Source organism: Pinus tabuliformis, chromosome 9 (assembly GCF_031772625.1).
Source record: "Pinus tabuliformis cultivar Carrire ecotype Pingquan chromosome 9, CPIR1, whole genome shotgun sequence".
NCBI classification, from domain to species: Eukaryota; Viridiplantae; Streptophyta; class Pinopsida; order Pinales; family Pinaceae; genus Pinus; species Pinus tabuliformis.
Window position 1 is genome coordinate 1,534,148,538 of NC_142307.1, and position 19,187 is coordinate 1,534,167,724.

General features: G+C 38.9%; 1 protein-coding gene across 7 annotated transcripts in view; it reads left to right on the top strand.

The window, feature by feature from the left end:
* The window catches only part of LOC149154467 (ZIP metal ion transporter family), a 311,479-nt gene that overhangs the window by 113,558 nt on the left and 178,734 nt on the right, over positions 1–19,187 (top strand). For all 7 annotated transcript variants that reach the window (XM_089439031.1, XM_089439034.1, XM_089439032.1 and 4 more), the window contains 2 exons: positions 8,422–8,477; positions 9,246–9,302. In XM_089439031.1, the coding sequence (XP_089295157.1) occupies positions 8,422–8,477; positions 9,246–9,302 (113 nt within the window). The remainder of the gene's footprint in view (positions 1–8,421; positions 8,478–9,245; positions 9,303–19,187) is intronic.

Below are 19,187 nucleotides of genomic sequence, written 5' to 3' on the forward strand. Positions count from 1 at the left end.
ATTGAAGCAATCCAAAAGATTCCTCTCCCTCATAATCTTAAATCCCTTCAGTCTTTCCTTGGAAAGATAAATTTTATTAGAAGGTTTATTCCAAATAACGCAGAAATAGCTAAGCCTATTCAAAGTCTTCTAAAAAAAGATGCAAAATTTGTTTGGCAAGAAGACAACAAAAAGGCTTTTCAAGAAATCAAATGCGCTATTGCAAGAGCTCCTGTCTTAGTTAGTCCCGATTATTCCAAGGTTTTCATGATTTTTTCTTTCGCTTTCGAAGATACCATTGCTGGTGTCTTGCTACAAAAGAATAAAGATGGTCACAAGTAGCCTATCGCTTTCATGAGTAGAGCACTTCAAAATTTTGAATTGAAGTACAATACCATGGAAAAGCAGGCTATGCCTTGGTCAAGTCTCTTAAGCACTTCAAAACTTATGTGGGTTATTCTAAAATCATTGCTTTCGTCCCACATTCTGCTGTTAAAGATATATTAACTCAAACCGATTGCTTAGGGACTCGTGCTAGGTGGGTTACTAAAATACAAGAATATGATTTAGAAATCAGACCCACCAAGCTAGTCAAAGGCCAAGGTTTGGCTCAGATGTTGACTGAAGGTAACGAAAAGACTCTTGGTTTGTTTTGTCTTAGTGATCTATCTTCGCCAGAGTTGCAAAGATTAGGAGAGCATGAGTGGTACAAGGACATAGTTTATTACTTGATGAATCTTGCATGTCCTAACCATTTAGTTGCTCATAAGAGAAGGGCTCTTAGACTGAAAGCCACTAAGTATTGCCTTATGAAGGATGGCCTTGGGTGGAGAAATCCTGAGGGCATAGTGCTTAGATGTGTTGATGACGTTGAGTCCAAGAAATTAATCTCTGAGTTTCATTCAGGATTTTGTGGTGGTCATTATGCTGCTAGAACTACTGCCCACAAAATACTGCCCACAAAATCCTGAGAGCTGGTTATTATTGGCCTTCAATTTTTTCTGATGTGCACAAGTTTGTTAGAGCTTGTCAAGCCTGTCAACTATTCACTGGGAAACATAAGCTTGTTGCCTTGCCCCTACAACCTGTGATTGTAGAGGCACCTTTTCAGCATTGGGGTCTGGACTTCATAGGGAAGTTCCATGAAAATTCTAGCAATGGCTACTCATGGATTTTGACTGCTACAGATTATTTCACTAAATGGGTCAAAGCCATTCCTGCTAAGAATGCCACTGAAAAGGTTGTTATGGATTTCATTGAAAATAATATCATTACTAGATTTGGTGTCCCTGCTAAGATCACTACTAACAATGCCAAAGCTTTTAGTTCCTTAGAGTTTTCATCTTTTTGTTTCAAGTATGGCATTGTCTTATCTCATTCGTCAAATTACTATCCTTAGGGAAATGGTCTGGCTGAATCAAGTAACAAGAATCTCATAACCATTATCAAGAAGATAGTAGGAGATAATAAGAGATCATGGGACAACAAAATCAAGTATGCTTTATGGGCAGATAGAATCACTAAGAAGAAAGCTACTGGTAAATCTCCCTTTGAATTAGTTTATGGTTTGGATGTAACTTTACTTGTGCACCTCAAATTGCCAGCTTATCAGCTCCTCCAAATTTTTTCTACTAATAAAGATGTTGTTCAGAATAGAATAGATTAGATTGTGGAGTTAGATGAAACTCGTAGGACAGCTTTTGATGCTATATGTAAAAATCAATCTAACATTAAGAAAAGCTTTGATAAATTCTCTTGATCTAGATCTTTGCAGGTGGGAGATATGGTACTACTTTGGGACTGCAAGAATGAAAAACTAGGAAAACATAAGAAGTTCGACAGTTTGTGGCTGGGACCGTACATCATTCGAGACATAGCTGGACCAAACTCATTCCACTTGAGCAGATTGGATGGCGAACCACTTGATCTACCTGCAAATGGCCAAATGCTCAAGTTGTTTTTCAAAGATGATATGTGATGCCATAGGGCATCCTTTGTATTGTATTTCTATCCCTACTCCTTGTCATTTTAGCATTTCATTTCTGTTTTAGGATTAGATTTACTTTTCATGTTACTAGATAGTTAAAGAGCTTCTATCTTTTATGTGCTTAAATGTTATATGATGATTTTTGAATGGACGCTACTTATTTCTGCTGTGTGTTGCGTGGATGCAGATTCTGGATTCTCACATTCCTATAGTGCAACAACATGTCCCCAAGTAGAGCCAAATGTTGACCACTTACAGGTCAGCGACCCATAGCAGTACACCCCCTTTTTTCTTCGCAAAAATGGATAGCGCTTGATCGACATGTCCGCGCCATTCGACAGTCATCATTCATCGACTTGATCATATTATGTTGTAAACCCAGTCTGCATGTATAAATTGTAAATAATCTTAGCAGATATGAGTCATGTATGTAAATTGCCTAGGTGGACCTAATTTTCTAAGTGATAATCTATGTTCCGGAAGGTTTTTCGTCTCACCGATCCATGATCGGCAGAGTTTTCCTTTAGCCTAACCCCAAAGCTGGAATGGATTTTGTCATTAGAATCTTAGGAGAATCCTAGTGTGTTAATCTGCTAGATTATAGTTGTGTCGCAGAACTGGGTGGTTTATGAGGGTCTATGTCAAATGGGTTTTCCCCCTTGGGATGTAAAGTTGTAAAAGTCGTGATGTAAAGTGTCTTGAGGGCTAGAAATTGTTTTAATCCCCTCATAAGTCTTAAGTCCTAGGTCCTAGGTGATTTTTCCAAAGGCTAAGTTCGAGGATCCATTTTAAAAAAAAAAAAATAAAAAAAAAAAAATAATAAAATAAAGTAAAAACCTAAAAATAATAAAATAATAATATTTTGAGTAAATAAATGCAGAATTTCAATTTTTTAATGCATTAAAATTTCGACGGATGAGATTAAGAGATATCTTGATCCTCATCGACGGTTGAGATCATTTTGACGTGGATCACTCGAACTAGCTATTGGGAATTTTTCCTTTAAATAGGGTGCTAGGGGTCATTTGAGATCATTCGATCTGTGAGTCTTGTGCTGAAGAAGCTCTCTTGTAAACTTTTTCTGGTGCTAATAAAGAAAGACTTTGGGGTTGAAATCTTGCTAGTGTTACTCTCTGGAAGTGCCGTGAGCTATTTTATTTTCTGCATATTTTAATTTTCAGCCATTAGTAACAGCTTATTGTAGAGTATTGCTGAGCACAGGTATCTTGTTCACTTGCTAGGGTTTGAATGGTATTAGGTTTTCTGAAGTAATGGCAGGTATCTCCATTGCATTTGAGATCTAGTACTGCTTTTTCTCTTTATTGATGGTTGAAGTGAGTTGTGCAGGAAACCCTTATTGAAGAAAGTCAGTGGGCGTTTGGGGAAGTTCTCGGCTGAACCAACCAGCTCCCACAAGCATTCTCTTGCAGGGCCCAGCTAGTTTTTGATCCTGGGTTTATTATTTGAGTCTGTTTTCTGATTTGCATGAGAGATTTCTAAAGCATTTCATAAAAAAATCTGAAGTTCTAAAAATATTACTGTGGATTATTGATAAACCTGGCTGTTTAAGAGTCAAAAGTTGTAAATACTGTTTAGATCATCTAGGGTTTTAATTTTGTCTTATGCACATATTATTTTGGGCGATTTTTCGTTTTGGGTTTGCAGGGTTTCTGAAGCACCCGAGGGTTTATCAACGCTGCACAGCTGTCGGGCCTGCGTTCTATGCTTTCCCTCACCTCTACGTTGCCACTGTTATTTCTCTGCGTGATTTGTCCTTCTGCGGAGCTTTCTTCACCCTCAACGCCTGCAGACAGCATTGAGAACAAGCGTGTCTTTCCTGAAAACGCCTATCCAAACTCCTACGTGCTGCCATCTTACACCTCTGCTCCACGATTTTATTGCCTCCACGCTGCTATTACCTATCCTAAACTGTCACGCAGCTGCTCTTCCTACCCATCGAATGCTGTTGCCATTCCTTGCCACTGTCGCTCCTTGCCTTACCCACGCACTGCAAAACCTGCCCGCTTGTGGTTTAAACCCCGTGAACTCATATACAGCTTCCCACCAGCAGTTTTTGTCTGCCGTCAAGCTAAACCGCGTTGTTTCCTCCCCTCTTACAGCGAATCAAATTTCTGTTTTGAAAAATATTGTGATATCGGGCAGGTTCGTATGTGCGTTTTGGTATATGCATAGGTAAATTTTGATTTGCTGTAGTGTAAATACGTTTCACAGGTTCTCCCACTGTGGTCGCCAAAGAGCATTCCATTGGATCCTACAAACCCTAGCGTGCTGCGTGGAACAAGCTTCATTGTCCCATCAGCTCCGCTCCTACAAGCATTCGACGTCGCACCTGCAATCAGTCGCACCTGCAAACAGTCACGCAAATAAAACTAGGGACTCAAATATATCTGCGTTCGATCTATGGTTTAGCGTAAGGGTAAGGGATCTGGTCGAATAGTTTCAAGAATTATCGTAGTTTTGAGCTTTGTTTTTTGTTTTTTTTTAAAATATATATGAAATCGATTGCTTTAGATTAGATTTTATCTAAAGTTTTGTTTTGTTTCATTTTTACCTTTTTTTTATAGATTTTTAGTTTAGATTCAGATTTAAGTTTAAGAATTTAGTTTTATTTTTACTTTTTTTAATTTTGAAATCTTTATAAAAAATATCAAAATCGATTTTTGTTTTAAATTAGATGGTAAGTTTTTTTTGTTTCATTTTAAATTTAAAATTGAAAAATAAAAAATAAAAAATTATAAAAATAAAAGATCATAAAAAGTATAGAATATAAAAAGACACAAAAAGGTTCCTTTTTATTTTAGATTAGATTTTATAATTGCAAGTTTTGTTTTAGTTTTAATTTAGATTTTTTTTTTTTTTTTTGTTTTTTTAAGTTTTTTGTTTAAAAAAAAATAAATTTCTTCCTATAGTTTAGATTTTGATTTAATGTCATTTAGATTTCTTTATTAGCCTTAAAATTTTGCTTTATCTAAAAAAAACATAAAAAAATATATTGGAAATATTTTGCCACATTTAGTCTTGGCTCGGGGATTTATCACGTTTTATTTTTTTTTCTGCGAAGGCTAAAATTTTGACATGAAACTAATGTTTATGCGATTTAACATGCTTGAATGATCATGAATGTGATATATGGTTAGCGTTTAAAATTTCGTGGTTTTATATCGAATTTCATCTTTCGAAGCTTTAATCGCTGGAATATCATTTAAGCATTTTCTCTCATTTGGTAAAAGTTAGTCTCTGTTCGAGCTATTTGATGATAAATGCTTGCTCTACATGGTTTACTTTTTTCTGCAGCATTTAGTAAGTAATCATTTAAACATTAACTTTATAAGGCACTGGTCTATTTATTTAACAAATCAATTTAGTGCTTGTTCCTTCGTGTCTCCCAACCCAAGTGGTTCACAGTTGGTCATCCATTTCTCTACAGGGTCTACCCCCCTTAGCCGCGGGAGACAGGCTTAAATGGAGAGATCGGGGATCAGAGTGACAGCCCCCGGTCTGAGCGTTGTCGTGACAATCTGTGCGACAACAGGATTATTCTACATCTCCTTTGTACCCTTTGTTGATCCTCTAGAGCAATGCCTTCCGTGCCAGGTTTCACCATACTCACTGAAACCGATGCAAGTCTAAGGTGATGGAGAGGATACTTAAAGAAATATTCCAAGAATGGAAACCCTTTCCATGCTCTGTACTTAAGATGTAGGTGAGTATTACTACAAATGTGGGGCCTCTTAGGTGGCAGGTGTCCTACACCATTATAATTTGTGAATTGTGATGAATGTATGAGTAAATCTTCTCCTTTCTTAGAGATGTGTCAAGGATTAAACCTTCATTATGGATTATCCATGCCCTGTCTATCATCATTAATCAGAAAGGCTGTTGTGTCTCCAAATGGGGATTGGAACTCCTTCGTTAATGATCTTTGCTAAAACAACTTACCATTCTCCCTTTTTTCCCATGTTGGCGTCTTCTAGAGTTATATTCAGCTATCCTCGTGGTGATTGTATGGTTTGTAGGCCAATCCACCACCTGATTGACCATACTCTCAACACTCGAACCTGTGACATTTGAATCAACGCTTGGCCTGCATGATCTAGTCCTCTTTGCTAGTGATTTCCCCTGAGGGGCGATGAACCTTGTGATTGAGAAGACCAATGATTACGTTGGAATTTTCTTTGAAAGTAATTTTCTTAAAACCTGTTCTGGGGGTCTCCACCATGCCCATAACTAGGGCTTTGATTTTAGCATGATATTGTTTCCTATTCCCTGTAATTTGAATGTGACTATATCCATGGTGATTTTGAAAGAGAATTTCTAACCCTGCTGGTCCGGGGTTTTCTTTGGACGCACGATTGAAATTGAACTTTATCTGCCCTCCAGGTGGAGGTTTCCATTCCTGTTTTCTGCCCTGCCTGATGTTTATCCTTTGACAACGAACATCTTCACTCGATATAAAGTGAACATTGACATATATAAAAACACATTACATAATTATTATGTAATGTTTGGGGGTTCCTTATAGCTAGGCAGAGCACTCTTCCATTCAAAGGTTTCTCTTGTAACTGTTGGGCATAATGCAATACAATAGTACATTGACTAGTTATGTGAATGAACATCAACATGCACATAAATGATAAAAGAGATGCGGAAAATATTTTTTTTCCTGATGTTTATTCCTCTCCTAGATGTTGGAGTACTTCATGTGAAACAGATAGACTACATAGTTATTTAATATTTTGTGATGTTTGTTTCTCCCCTACATGTTGGCAGAGCTCTCTTTCAGAAAAAAGAGATCTCATCCCTAAGGGAAGATAATTGCTACATTGGCCTTTGTTTCATTTATGAGATAGCTGACATGAGTTGCATTTCAGATCCTCAGCCAAAAAACATAAAAGGCTAGGATGATGTAGGTTTGACTTTATGCACCTTAGTTGGCCCAATCTTTCAAACAATGATGTATTGATTAATCTGGAGTATCGTAGCATTACTGTTATTGATTATGTTTATCAATGACACTTTTAACTAAGATAGGGAGGTGTTTGAGTATGTTTTCTCGTCTGTTTTACTGCACAATCTCTGACTACTCTTCATCTCTGGTTTTAACTAGGGACAAATTGGCTGGCAGAGTTTCTTTGAATAACAGGGTTTGCCTCTATTAGAAATTTATAAATCTGATTATCATCTTTCTGTTTGTTTCAACTATTTTTCATTGTTTCAATCTATGCCCATTTCTTAATTTGGGTTTCTTTAGTTTTCTTTTCTTATTGATATCACACCTTGTTTTGCTCATTTTAACTCTCCATCAAGTCAAATTTATTTTAAGACTTTAATCTTTGAAGCGGTGTTTTAAAAATCGGTCCCAGTGAACTTGGGCATTGTCAACTCAGTCAAGTTGATCAATGACCATACCAACTTGGTTTGTTGCTAGGTTCAGACTCCAGAGGGCTAGTTTGATACTGAACCGAACTGATCGAGTCAAAGCATTACTCACCTGGTTTGGTACCAAACTGTCCCTACTTGGCCAAGTTCATACCTACTCAGCTGAGTAGGTCTTGGACTACAGTGTGGTGGACTCAGCATGGGAATTTAATTTTTTTATAAAAGAAAACCAAAAACCTGATTCCAAAACTCTATAAAATGGGCTATAAAGAGATCCCTGCCCCATGTGTCTCACACCTATCACGGACCAAAAACAGCCCCCTTGTATAATTATTAATTTTTTATTTTTTGTGGGGGCTCTGCCCCAAACCCCCAAACGAGGGGGACCTAGCCAGCCCTCCTCGGCATGCCCTTACATGGTATATACGTGAGCAGACTTTGCATATTTTGTTTCCAATGGTTTGGAATCTCTAAAATATATTTTTTCGTTAAATATTTTATGCATTTTTTAAGCAAATCAAGTCATTGAAATCAGATCAGTCCTTTTCAATCCAAGTCTGAGTCCAAGTTGACCCTCGAGTGATTCTGAGTCTGATTCCAAGTTTTAAAGCATTGCTTTGAATCTTATCTCTCTTCTTTATTCTTAACAATGAGGCTGCCATGTCTTGATCTCTGAGAAAGATCATTTTCTATGTTTGTAATGTATTTAGCTTATCAATGACATGTTCTCAAAGAACCTTTGGATCTAATAATTTAAATTCTTACTGTTGAGGTCATTAACTCCTAATTTCCACTGGATATGTATTCTAGTATGATATTAGCCTGTAAGTGGTCTTTCCTCCAGAAGCTATCCTTTGGAGACACTTCCCTTTCTTTCCTGTATGCATGTGAATTGTATGGACACCAAAATACATAAATTTTTATTCATTCTAAGCAAAACCATAAAGATAGTGTCTGTTGTCCTGCTTCTGTATTTACGTGTGGAAAGATGACAGTGGACACTGAATGCTGATGCAGACTGATGAGTTTAGAATTTACTTGTCTTTGTCTGACAGGTATCAGTCTGCATAATTTTCCAGAAGGAATGGCTGTTTTCCTGGGATCAATCAAGGTGTTACACATCTTCCCTCTTTTTTGGTTGTTGGGTCATGTCTCAAAAATATTATTCAAGTTATACGTTGGGACTCTGGGAGAAAGATTGCACGTAAGGAGGCTAAATTTCTTACATGGACACATTTCAAGATATGCCTTTAAAATTGCCAGTTTTGACTGATAATGAAGGATGGTAGACTTTTTGATTTTAGGATAGGCTGATTAATAGTTTGACTCTGGTTCCTCAACATTTCCCAAACAACCCACCCCTGCACCCCGCATGCACAGTGCATTGACTGCTTACTGGCAAAACCTTCCTGCCTAGGAACCAAATATATAGCCTACTGAAATACCTCTCTTTGCTTCATTAGCAGTTAGAACAAGCAGGCGAAAAGGATGTAGCATGACCCATATACCTGAATAGTAGGTGCATAGGAAAATTCCCTTGCTTCTTGTATCTTTTATAGAATGAGTTTTTAGATGCAATTCCATTATCTGATTAGAAAGTGCTGACAAATTCACAGTATAGTGTGTACATTTTTTTCTTTTTTTCTTCACAGGTACAATGCTGTATATTCCATATGAAGAATATACATACTGTCAATACTGTCAACATCCATCATGCCATTTGCAGGAATTGAACCTGGGAGGGGAGGATTCCGTTCCTTCCTTTCAACCACCTGGGATAACCCCAATTGATACAGTATAGGCGTACATTGCAGATAAATTCATATATGATTGGGTTTTTCACCTATTATCTAAGATATTTCATAAATCTTGGTTGCAGGGACTCCGTGTTGGTTTGAACTTGGCGCTGGCCATTGCCTTGCATAATATCCCAGAGGTATGTATTTTTATGTTGTTTTAAGATGGCATTTTAACTGTGAAAAACTGTATATTATCTTTTCCATGGGTCATAAATTATAATTGATGGGTTTGGTAGCGAGCTCTCAAATTTTCACAGGCTTCTCAAAGAGTTAGTGTGACGAACCAATCCAATACAGATCATGGATATCCAAGATATATGGAAAAATATGAAGAAATCCATTCAGGATAAAAGTAATATATAAAATGCATGATATTGAACATAATATTTTTATCCTAAACAGATTTCTTTGTATTGCTCCAAATATTTTGGATATCTGCGATCTGAACTGGATTGGTTCATCACATTTGGTATCCAGAGCAAGTCTGTTACCGGCTTTTGGCCACCAGAACGTTTGTCAAAATTTCCTTGCCCTTGGAAACATTTCTGTTGGTGTTTGGCCGTGTTACTGCCTGGCTTAGCAGCGTTAGCAAGGTCTGTTCAAGGTGCTAAGCGGTAAGCATACAGGAGATGTACCTATTGTCACCTTAACACAATCTCTTTTCACTTTAGGCCAACTCCTACAATGCCATGAGGGGAACCTTATGTTAGATGAAGGTTAGGTGTTAATTGAACATGGCTGCTAAATGTGATGTATGAATGAATAACGTAGAAAACACAAACAACACTTGAGAAAGAGTGAAACACTGAAATACCTCAAATAAATACTCCCTTTGATGTCACAAGTTAAGAGTGGATACACCAAGTGAGATGATCTCTCATTGAATTACTTGTGATTCTATGCCCCAAAAGAGAACAAGCTTTCTGCTATCCTGCACTTTTAGCACCTTTAAAAGATACAAGTCTGTAGAAATCACGAGTTTGGACTTTGAAGTTTGGATCCTTGGGGGGCGGGGGGGCGTTTCGTGCAACATTGCTTAAAACTTTAGCCATCTAGGATCTGCACAGGCAAATGGAGAGAGGAGAGGGTGATGGCTTGATCAACCATCAAGTGTAGATTCTAGCTTCAAAAAATTATTTGTCTCTTTGATCCTCAAATTTACACTTGCAAGAAATGTTTTATAAAAAATTTCCAAGCCAAATCCTTTATCTTCCTTCAGATCTGCGCAAAAGTTAGAGAGGAGATCCAAATATATACGAGGGAAAAATGATTTATATACAAAGGGTTTAGAATATTCACAAAAAAACTACGGATCTACTAGGCCAAAGAGTGTGAGGATCCTTGGCGGGGGGGGGGGGGGGGTTACGTGCAACATTGCTCAAAACTTTAGCCATCTAGGATCTGCACAGGCAAATGGAGAGAGGAGACGATGATGACTTGATCAACGATCAAGTGTAGATTCTAAAAAAATTCTGTCTCTTTGATCCTCAAATTTCCACTTGCAAGAAATTTTTTATAAAAATATCGAAGCCAAATCCTTGATCTTCCTTCAGATCTGCGCAAAAGTTAGAGAGGAGATCCAAATATATACAAGGGAAAAATGATTTATATACAAAGGGTTTAGAATATTTACAAAAAAACTACGGATCCAGAGTTGCGGGGGAGCGCCCCCCCCCGCCCTCGCTCCCGCTCCCAATTCGCGCTCCGAGCGGGAGCTGCTCTGGAGCGAGCTCCCTCAAAAAAATGCTCCCTGCGTTTTCGGGAGCGTTTAGCCTTTTTTGCAAATTTTTTTTTGCAGTAATGTTCCAAATGCAATTTTTTTTCAAAGAAACAAATAAGTTTTGAGTGGGGCAGCTTAATGATCAAGCCTATGGCCCTAGTATTGATATGTGATTCATGGTAAAATGCAATTTTTTTTCAAAGAAACAAATAAGATTTGAGTGGGGCAGCTTAATGATCAAGCCTATGGCCTTAGTATTGATATGTGATTCATGGTAATGTTTGAGAGTGGTTCCGACCTCATTGGATCTCATATGGAGAAAGTAGAATTTTAGATTTCATTCAAAATCCAGCAGACTTATCAGTTATTCAGGATTTCAGGATTGGGGGATTGCAATGATTCCATTGAATTTTGTCATGTATTAGGGTATGGAACTCGTATTTAATCAAGAGCACCAATCCCTCTATGTACCTTGATGTTAGTGACATTGGTTGTCGAACTCATCTATCATGACCCTCCTAAAAATGTACGCATCACTCAAACAAAATCTTGACTTGACATGCTATGCTTTTTCTATCTTATGTTAATGCTTAGAGGGTGATATTAATGACACAGATCCCTATACAAATACAAAGGTAATGACAAAGATACCTCTGGATATTAATGCTTAGAGGGTGATATTAATGACAAAGATCCTGATTTTCCAACAAGACTAAAAAATTAGACATTTCTCGTGGTGGCAAGAGGCCCAAGCATAAGCAATAGATAATAGATTTACTTGTCTTTTCTAGTTTCTAGTAGTTTTTACAACTATTGACTCTTTCATATTTATTATGATATTTTTTTTAAACAATATAAGACAATTTAAGTTTGAAGCTGGCAATTATAACTCATTAGTAATGAATTATGAATATGATGCTTCATGAAAGTTGAAAGTTGTTTCATTTCATTTCATTTTATAAAATTTCAGTTCATGTTAGATATTATTTGTTGTAATGGTTCCACTTAGCTTACAAGTACAACTTTGGTGATCAATGATGATAAATGTTATATATTGAATTTTGAAAGCTTGAAACTTTAAGATTGATGAATGATGAGACTCAATATGTTGTGTGTTACTATGTTACTAACTTGTGGACGTGGTTGATGAAGATAATAACTTCTAGATGATTATTGTTATATGGTTCAATCTATGTATTTTTGTCTTTTATATCTAATTCGTCATTCTACATGTTTTTGTTGACATATATGTATCAAAATATAAAAAATTTATATATTATATAAAAAACGCTCCGGGATTCACTCCCAAACTGGGAGCTTTTGAAAATGTCGCTCTCGCACCCGTTTTTGCTCCTGCTCCCGCTCCCAAGTAACACTATATGGATCTACTAGCCCAAAGAGTGTGAGGACATCTCCATTTTTGGGTAGCAAGAAACAAGGTCTAAAATAGCTAGATCTGACAAATAAAGCACATAAATAGATATATATCAAGAATTAATGATAAGATTTACAAGCTATGGCAAAGAATCTCCCTTTAAAACATATCTTATGATAAACCTTAGAGATAATTCGATGTGGGTTCTTCAAACATGTATCTGCTTGAGAGTTGGTTGGTTCTGTTGAGAAATCTAGGGTAGAGTAGTTAGGGTAATTATTAAATTGATTTTGCTTAATCCTTGATACTTTCTTGTGATTTAGATTAGGGCATTATTATTATAGTTTTGTTTTGTTCATCATGAAGACAAATGCTAGTGAGAAGATCACAAGGCAGACAAGAAGACACCAGAAATAGGCTCCAAGCCAGGGCAAAACCCCACAAGAGGAAAACCTAGAAACTCTTCCTTACAGAATTAATTCAATGAAGACTTCCAAAACCTTGACCCAAGAACAACCAAAGGACAAGCCAACCAAACCCTTCAACAAAATCTCTGCAAAAAAAAATCTGAGGAAACCTTAGTTTCCTCCAACAACTTGCATGTGTGAGCTAGAGAGGATGCCCAAAACATAATTTCACTCCTCTTTTCGCTGCCTCTACAAGAAATTTTGCTGCTCCTTCTTAGATTAGATCAGATCAGAAAATTCTTTTTTTGGTGTGTGTACAAATGAGGACGAGTTCTCTCTTTTTATAGGCATCTTGAGGGGAACATTAGGTCTCATCTAGGCCGACTTGAGGAGCTGGACGACTTGTTGCTTTGGAGGCTTTTAGACTTAACTTTTACATAAAATATTTTTCTTTCTTCTTAATACAAGAGCCCTCCAAGGGACTTTACATCATGAGTATCGACTGTTTGACTTTGCACAAGACCCTAGAGCACACAATGGGTGCTTTGACCTAGGACAATAAACCAATGGGCAAGAAAACCATTTACATAAATAATTTTTTTTTACAAAATACATTTTTCTTTTTCTTTTTCTTTTGACAAGTACATCAATAATTACATCATGACTCATTTACAATTATGAAGACTGACACTAGTCACATATCAATAGGTTCAACCGAAAACTTCCCCAAACGCTGAAGATTTGATTCAGAAAATAGATCTCTACACACTTTCACAAGATATTGTTAGATCCACAAGGGATTAGATAGCACAATGAAAAAGAAGACTAGGGGTCCAATTGAAAACCCACTAGCACTTCTAGATTTAGAGTGTTTCTCTAATCCAAATATTAATGCAAGATAACTGTACATCATTAGATCCAAATCATGGCAAATGGAAATAACAATTTAATTAACACCAATAGAGCATTAAGAACAAATAAATCAGAAAAAAATTACCATAGATGTAGAAGAATAACACCACAAAGCATTAACCCCAAATACTTTATTTATTATTTAGAAAATTCTAGTACAAAAGTGCCCCAGAGATTTGATAGCCAAGTAGCTCGATTACAAATCATACAATGAGGAGCTTAGAGCTGAATTTATAGAAAAAAAAATGAGAGATATCCCTAGGGCCAAACTCCATGTGGGTCATCTTATTTATGGCAGCTGATATTTTTCTTGGATCCCTCTCATCAAGAGGTATAGGATTGATCTAAAGATCATCCGATTCCGATAAGTATTCATGGATTTATGAATTTAATTGTGTTATAAGACAATTCATCAAGGTCGGCTAGCAACCAAACTGCCCCCACTTGTGCTCAACGTTTTAGTATAAATAGAGGTGGCCTTCAAGTCATTTTGACACACTCACACTCTTGTGATCTCTCCCTTCATTCTGTTTTGGGTTTTAGGGCTTCTTCATTAGGGCAGTGTTTAGCTTAGGGCACTCCCTCTAGATCTCTCCTTCATCAAACGTAGTCAATGAAGAAGCCCTAACACAGTCAATGAGGAGACTTCTATAGTGCAGCAAGGAGAAGTTTTAACTGCCCTAAACGCAGGTCTAGAAGAGACCCTAAGCAGCTGTTCTTAAAAGCCCTAAACACTGTCCTAGGAAAAGACATCTAACGCAGAGAAAGGAGGGTCATGTTGTGCCCTAGCTGCAGGGAATAGAAGGACTAATGCAACACTATAGACGCCAATGAATGATGTATAAAGGAGGCCTCAACGTGCCCTAGCTGCAGTAAATGAGGGCACTTCTGGGCAGATTGAAGGGTTGTTGGAAGTACCCTAACCAGTCCAAGATTGCTGCAGTCAAGGACCCTAGAACTGTGAGCTGAAGAAAGTGTTAAGGGCTGGCATATGCCTAGAACAACAGTGTTTTGGGCATGACTATTAGGTACAGTTGTTACAGCAGTAAAACTAGGACAACTAGGCAATGGTACATACATATTTAGAGCAACGTAAGTGTAATGGGACAGCAGCAAAGTCATGCTAACAGCAGCAATGACATGGTGCAATGGGACAACAGCAAAGGCATGCTAACAGAAGCAATGACATGTGTAATGGGACAGCAGAAAAGGGATGCTAACAGCAGCAATGACGTGTAATGGGACAGCAGCAAAGGCATGCTAATAGCAGCAATGACATGCTGCAATGGGACAACAACAAAGGCATGCTTACTTCAACAATGACATGTGTAATGGGACAGCAGCAAAGGCATGCTAACAACAGCAATAACATGATGATGCAGTTTAGGAAGGTATAACAATGTTACAATGAAAGCATGCTAACAATGGGACAGCAGCAATGACATGTGTAATGGGACAACAATGACATTATGCAGCAATGGCACAATGGGACAACAAGCATGGATAGCATGGTGCAACATGGCAAACATGGATAGCATGGCAAACATGGTGCAGCATGCAAGCATGGACAACATGGATAGCTGTGGCAAGCACATGAGACATGTTGTATGACAACATGGTTCAACAATGGCACATAGGACGATAGTGCAGCATAGGGTGCAGCATGGTGCAGCGCGATGAGGTGCAACATGATGACGAGATGCAGCACAATGATAGGTGAAGGAGTCACCTTGGAGAATCAGTTGAAGCAGACAGTATGTCTTCAACTGATGCTCTTATCTAAATAAGTCAAAGTGTTGACTTCTGTTGTAAATGTACTATCTCTCTCTCTGCTGAACTATTGAAGAACATATAAGAAGAATTGATCAAGGGTTTCCCCACATTGAGGTTTCTCCCTGGCTAGCGCCACATATTGTGTCTTGTTGTCTTCGCTTGTCTTCTGCGATCTATGTTTATGTTCTATCTACAATTTACTTTAATGCTGATGTGATTGCTAATTTGGAAAAGATATTGAACTAACAGTGAAAATTGAAATAAATTGCTCTAAGCATAAAACATACCTAAAATTAACATGGTATCAGAGGTGAGGTGAAGACAAAGCCCAAGCAAGAGTGAAAGAGCAATCGCCGAAGCCAGTTGGGAAAGGACAAAAGGATCAATGGATTCCTCATCCCTCTTCAAATTTGGCAAGGGTGAAGTCGAAGCAGAGAACATTATCAGAATGGCGCAACAGAAGCTTCTGATGGCCTACCTAAAGATCACTGCAATGGGAAGTCCGGATCTAAGGGTGGAAGGAAAGGCAGATGCGTTGGTTGTAATAAGTCCGACTATTATGTAAAGGAGTGTCCGAATGGTAAGGACACAACACTTGATGATAACAATCATTCCAAGGACATCTTTAATGATCGGAGGAATGACAGGTAATGCAGATCATCAAGGAAACGACCGACTCTTCAAAGAAAGCAAGGAACCCCAGGTATGAAGAATCAAATGTTGTTTTTGATAAGATAAAGAAGCATTATCTTATATTGGCCCTCTCCCCCAGACTCTTTGGGAATCTGGCTTATTGATTGTAGTGCTTCAAGGCACTTCATCGGATAGGAGGGTGCTCTCTCTAATTTGGTAGAGATGGAAACACTCGTGGGATTTTACTTGGAGTCAATGCCACCTGTCTAGGAAAGGGTGTAGGGAATGTTACCTCTCAATTGAATGAGGGTAACTCAATTCATTTAAAAGAAGCTCTTTATGTACCTGAACGCAAGAAGAACCTGGTGTCCATTTCGGCAATGGAAGTCAAAGATTTCAGGGTGGCATTCATCGATGGAAAGGTACGTGTTTATAGAATTTTCAAAGGTGCTTTTACTCATGGGTTCAGGGTTGGCAATTTGTATAGAGTTGCAAGATGGTCCATTGAGGACCATGTCAGTTGACACCTCATCTATAGCACCAGAGGTCTACTTTATGGGGCCCTAACCGATGTGAGTCAGATGGTGACAGGGATGCCTGAATTCAAAAGAGCATGAAGGTACATGTATGAGATGTACCGAAGGAAAATCTTACAAGGGGACCAATCCCCTCATGTAGCAGTTCCATAGGTTTGGAACAACCTGAGGAGTTTGAGATTCATGATTGGAAATTTCATGTATGCAGGTGGAAGAAAACCCTCTAAGGCTTAACTCCCCGGGCGTAGTATGAGAGGATTGATAGCTATCTGATGAAGCTGAGATTCACTAGGAGTGAAGTGCATCCAAACCATTGCTTGAAGGTTGTGGATGATAGACCTCTCATACCGGCACCTTCTGAGGATGACCTCTTTCTGATAGGTGCAGACCCTCTCATTTGCAAATGTAAGAGGGAGTCGGATTCCGGATTTAGAATGGTGAACTGCAAGCCCATGACTACCTCGATGGAGCTTAACTTTCAGAAGTTATGTGGTAGTGATGCCGGACCAGATTTGGGAAATGCCTCTGAGTTTCATAAACTCATTCGCATTGATGTTCTTGGTGAATTTTCTTCCAGATATATGTTTTGCAGTTAGCATGATGAGCTCATATATGGTTGAACCTCATTGGATTGGTGCCAAGAATCTTCTGAGATATCTTCGAGGCACAATCTCTCATGGATTGAGGTACACTGCTGGAAACGTAAAGCTGCATGATTATTTGAATGCTGATTGGGCAGGCAAAGTGGAGGATCGCAAGAGCACTTCTGAGTGCTGGTTCTCTTTGGGTTCTGCTTCGATATCTTGGATGAGCAGGAAGCAGAAGTCGGTTGCTATAAGCAGAAGTCGGTTGCTATAAGTATGATCTCGTGTGAAGCTGCCTGGTTGTGGAAGCTCTTCAGTGCGCTGTTTAGGCACATGATGGATACCATAGTGATCTCCTGTGTCAACCAGGGGGGGATTCGATTGTTGAGGAATCCCGTATTCTATAATTTCTCCAACATATAGACATCAGATACTACCTTATCTGGGATATGGTACGTCAATGAGCGAGGAGGCTCCATCGCATTGAGACTGATGTGCAGGTCGCAGACATTGTTTCTAAGCCCGGGGAAAGGTCAAATTCGTGACTTTCCCGAATGACTTGGAGTCGTTAAGAGACCTTCTTATAAGGGTCTTGCATGTTGCATGCATTGAGCTCTGGGAGCTTTGGGGGCTTGGGGTACTTACTCGAGCAACACGCGACCATAGGGCGACTCACCCTCCCCTAATGGTGCGCTGTGTATAGGGTGGATGGCTCAGCCTTCCCCTCTGATACCCAGAGGTGACTTAGGGACAGGATGAATGGTTCTCCTGTCGAGGCATCCTACCCATGCAGTATGGGACTCATGGGAAGTACCTCTCATCTGGCCAATGAGCAGGGAAATGGGGTTAGGGACCATAGTAGTACTATCGATGGACACATCGTTGTATCTACTGTACTCCCTATGCTAGGATGACATCCATTGATCTGGGTTCAGTATGAGTGGTTTGAGACAATCTCTTGTGATATTGATCTGGGATCAATGAAATTGACTTCAGGTTAGTAAGAGTGGTATGACACACTCTCTTCATATGGAACTGACTTCGTGTTAGTGGAGAATGGTATGAGACATTCTTGATCAATTCTTCTTCTTCATGGTTCAACAGAGTAGAGCAGAGCTCAGCAGGGCAGAGTAGAGCTCAACAGGGCAAAGCTTAGCGGGGCAGGGCAGAGCTCAGCGGGGCAGGGCAGAGCTCAGCAGGGCAGAGCAGAGAAAAGCAGTGCAGGGCATTGATGGCAGAGATAGTACAGTTGGTGGATCAGCGGATGGAGTTCTCCCAAGTTGAGAAGGAGTGTTAAAATTGGCAACTAGGGCCAAACTCCATGTGGGTCATCTTATTTATGGCAGCTGATATTTGTCTTGGACCCCTCCCATCGAGAGGTGTAGGATTGATCTAAAGATCATCCGATTCTGATAAGTATTCATGGAGTTATGAATTTAATTGTGTTATAAGACAATTCGTCAAGGTCGGCCAGCAACCAAACTACCCCCACTTGTGCTCAACGTTTTAGTATAAATAGAGGTAGCCTTCAAGTCATTTTGACACACTCACAATCTTGTGATCTCTCTCTTCATTCTATTTTGGGTTTTGATGGAGGAGAGATCTAGAGGGAGTGCCCTAGGGTAAACGCTGCCCTAATGAAGAAGCCCTAACGTAGTCAATGAAGAAGCCCTAACGCAGTCAATGAGGAGACTTCTATAGCGCAGCAAGGAGAAGTTTTAACTCCCCTAAACGCAGGTCTAGAAGTGACCCTAAGCAGCTGTTCTTAAAAGCCCTAAACACTGTCCTAGGAAAAGACATCTAACGCAGAGAAAGGAGGGTCATGTTGTACTCTAGCTGCAGGGAATAGAAGGACTAATGCAACACTATAGACGCCAATGAATGATGTATAAAGGAGGCCTCAACGTGCCCTGGCCGCAGTAAAGGAGGGCACTTCTGAGCAGATTGAAGGGTTGTTGGAAGTACCCTAACCAGTCCAAGATTGCTGCAGTCAAGGACCCTAGAACTGCGAGCTGAAGAAAGTGTTAAGGGTTGCCATATGCCTAGAACAACAGTGTTTTGGGCATGACTGTTAGGTACAGT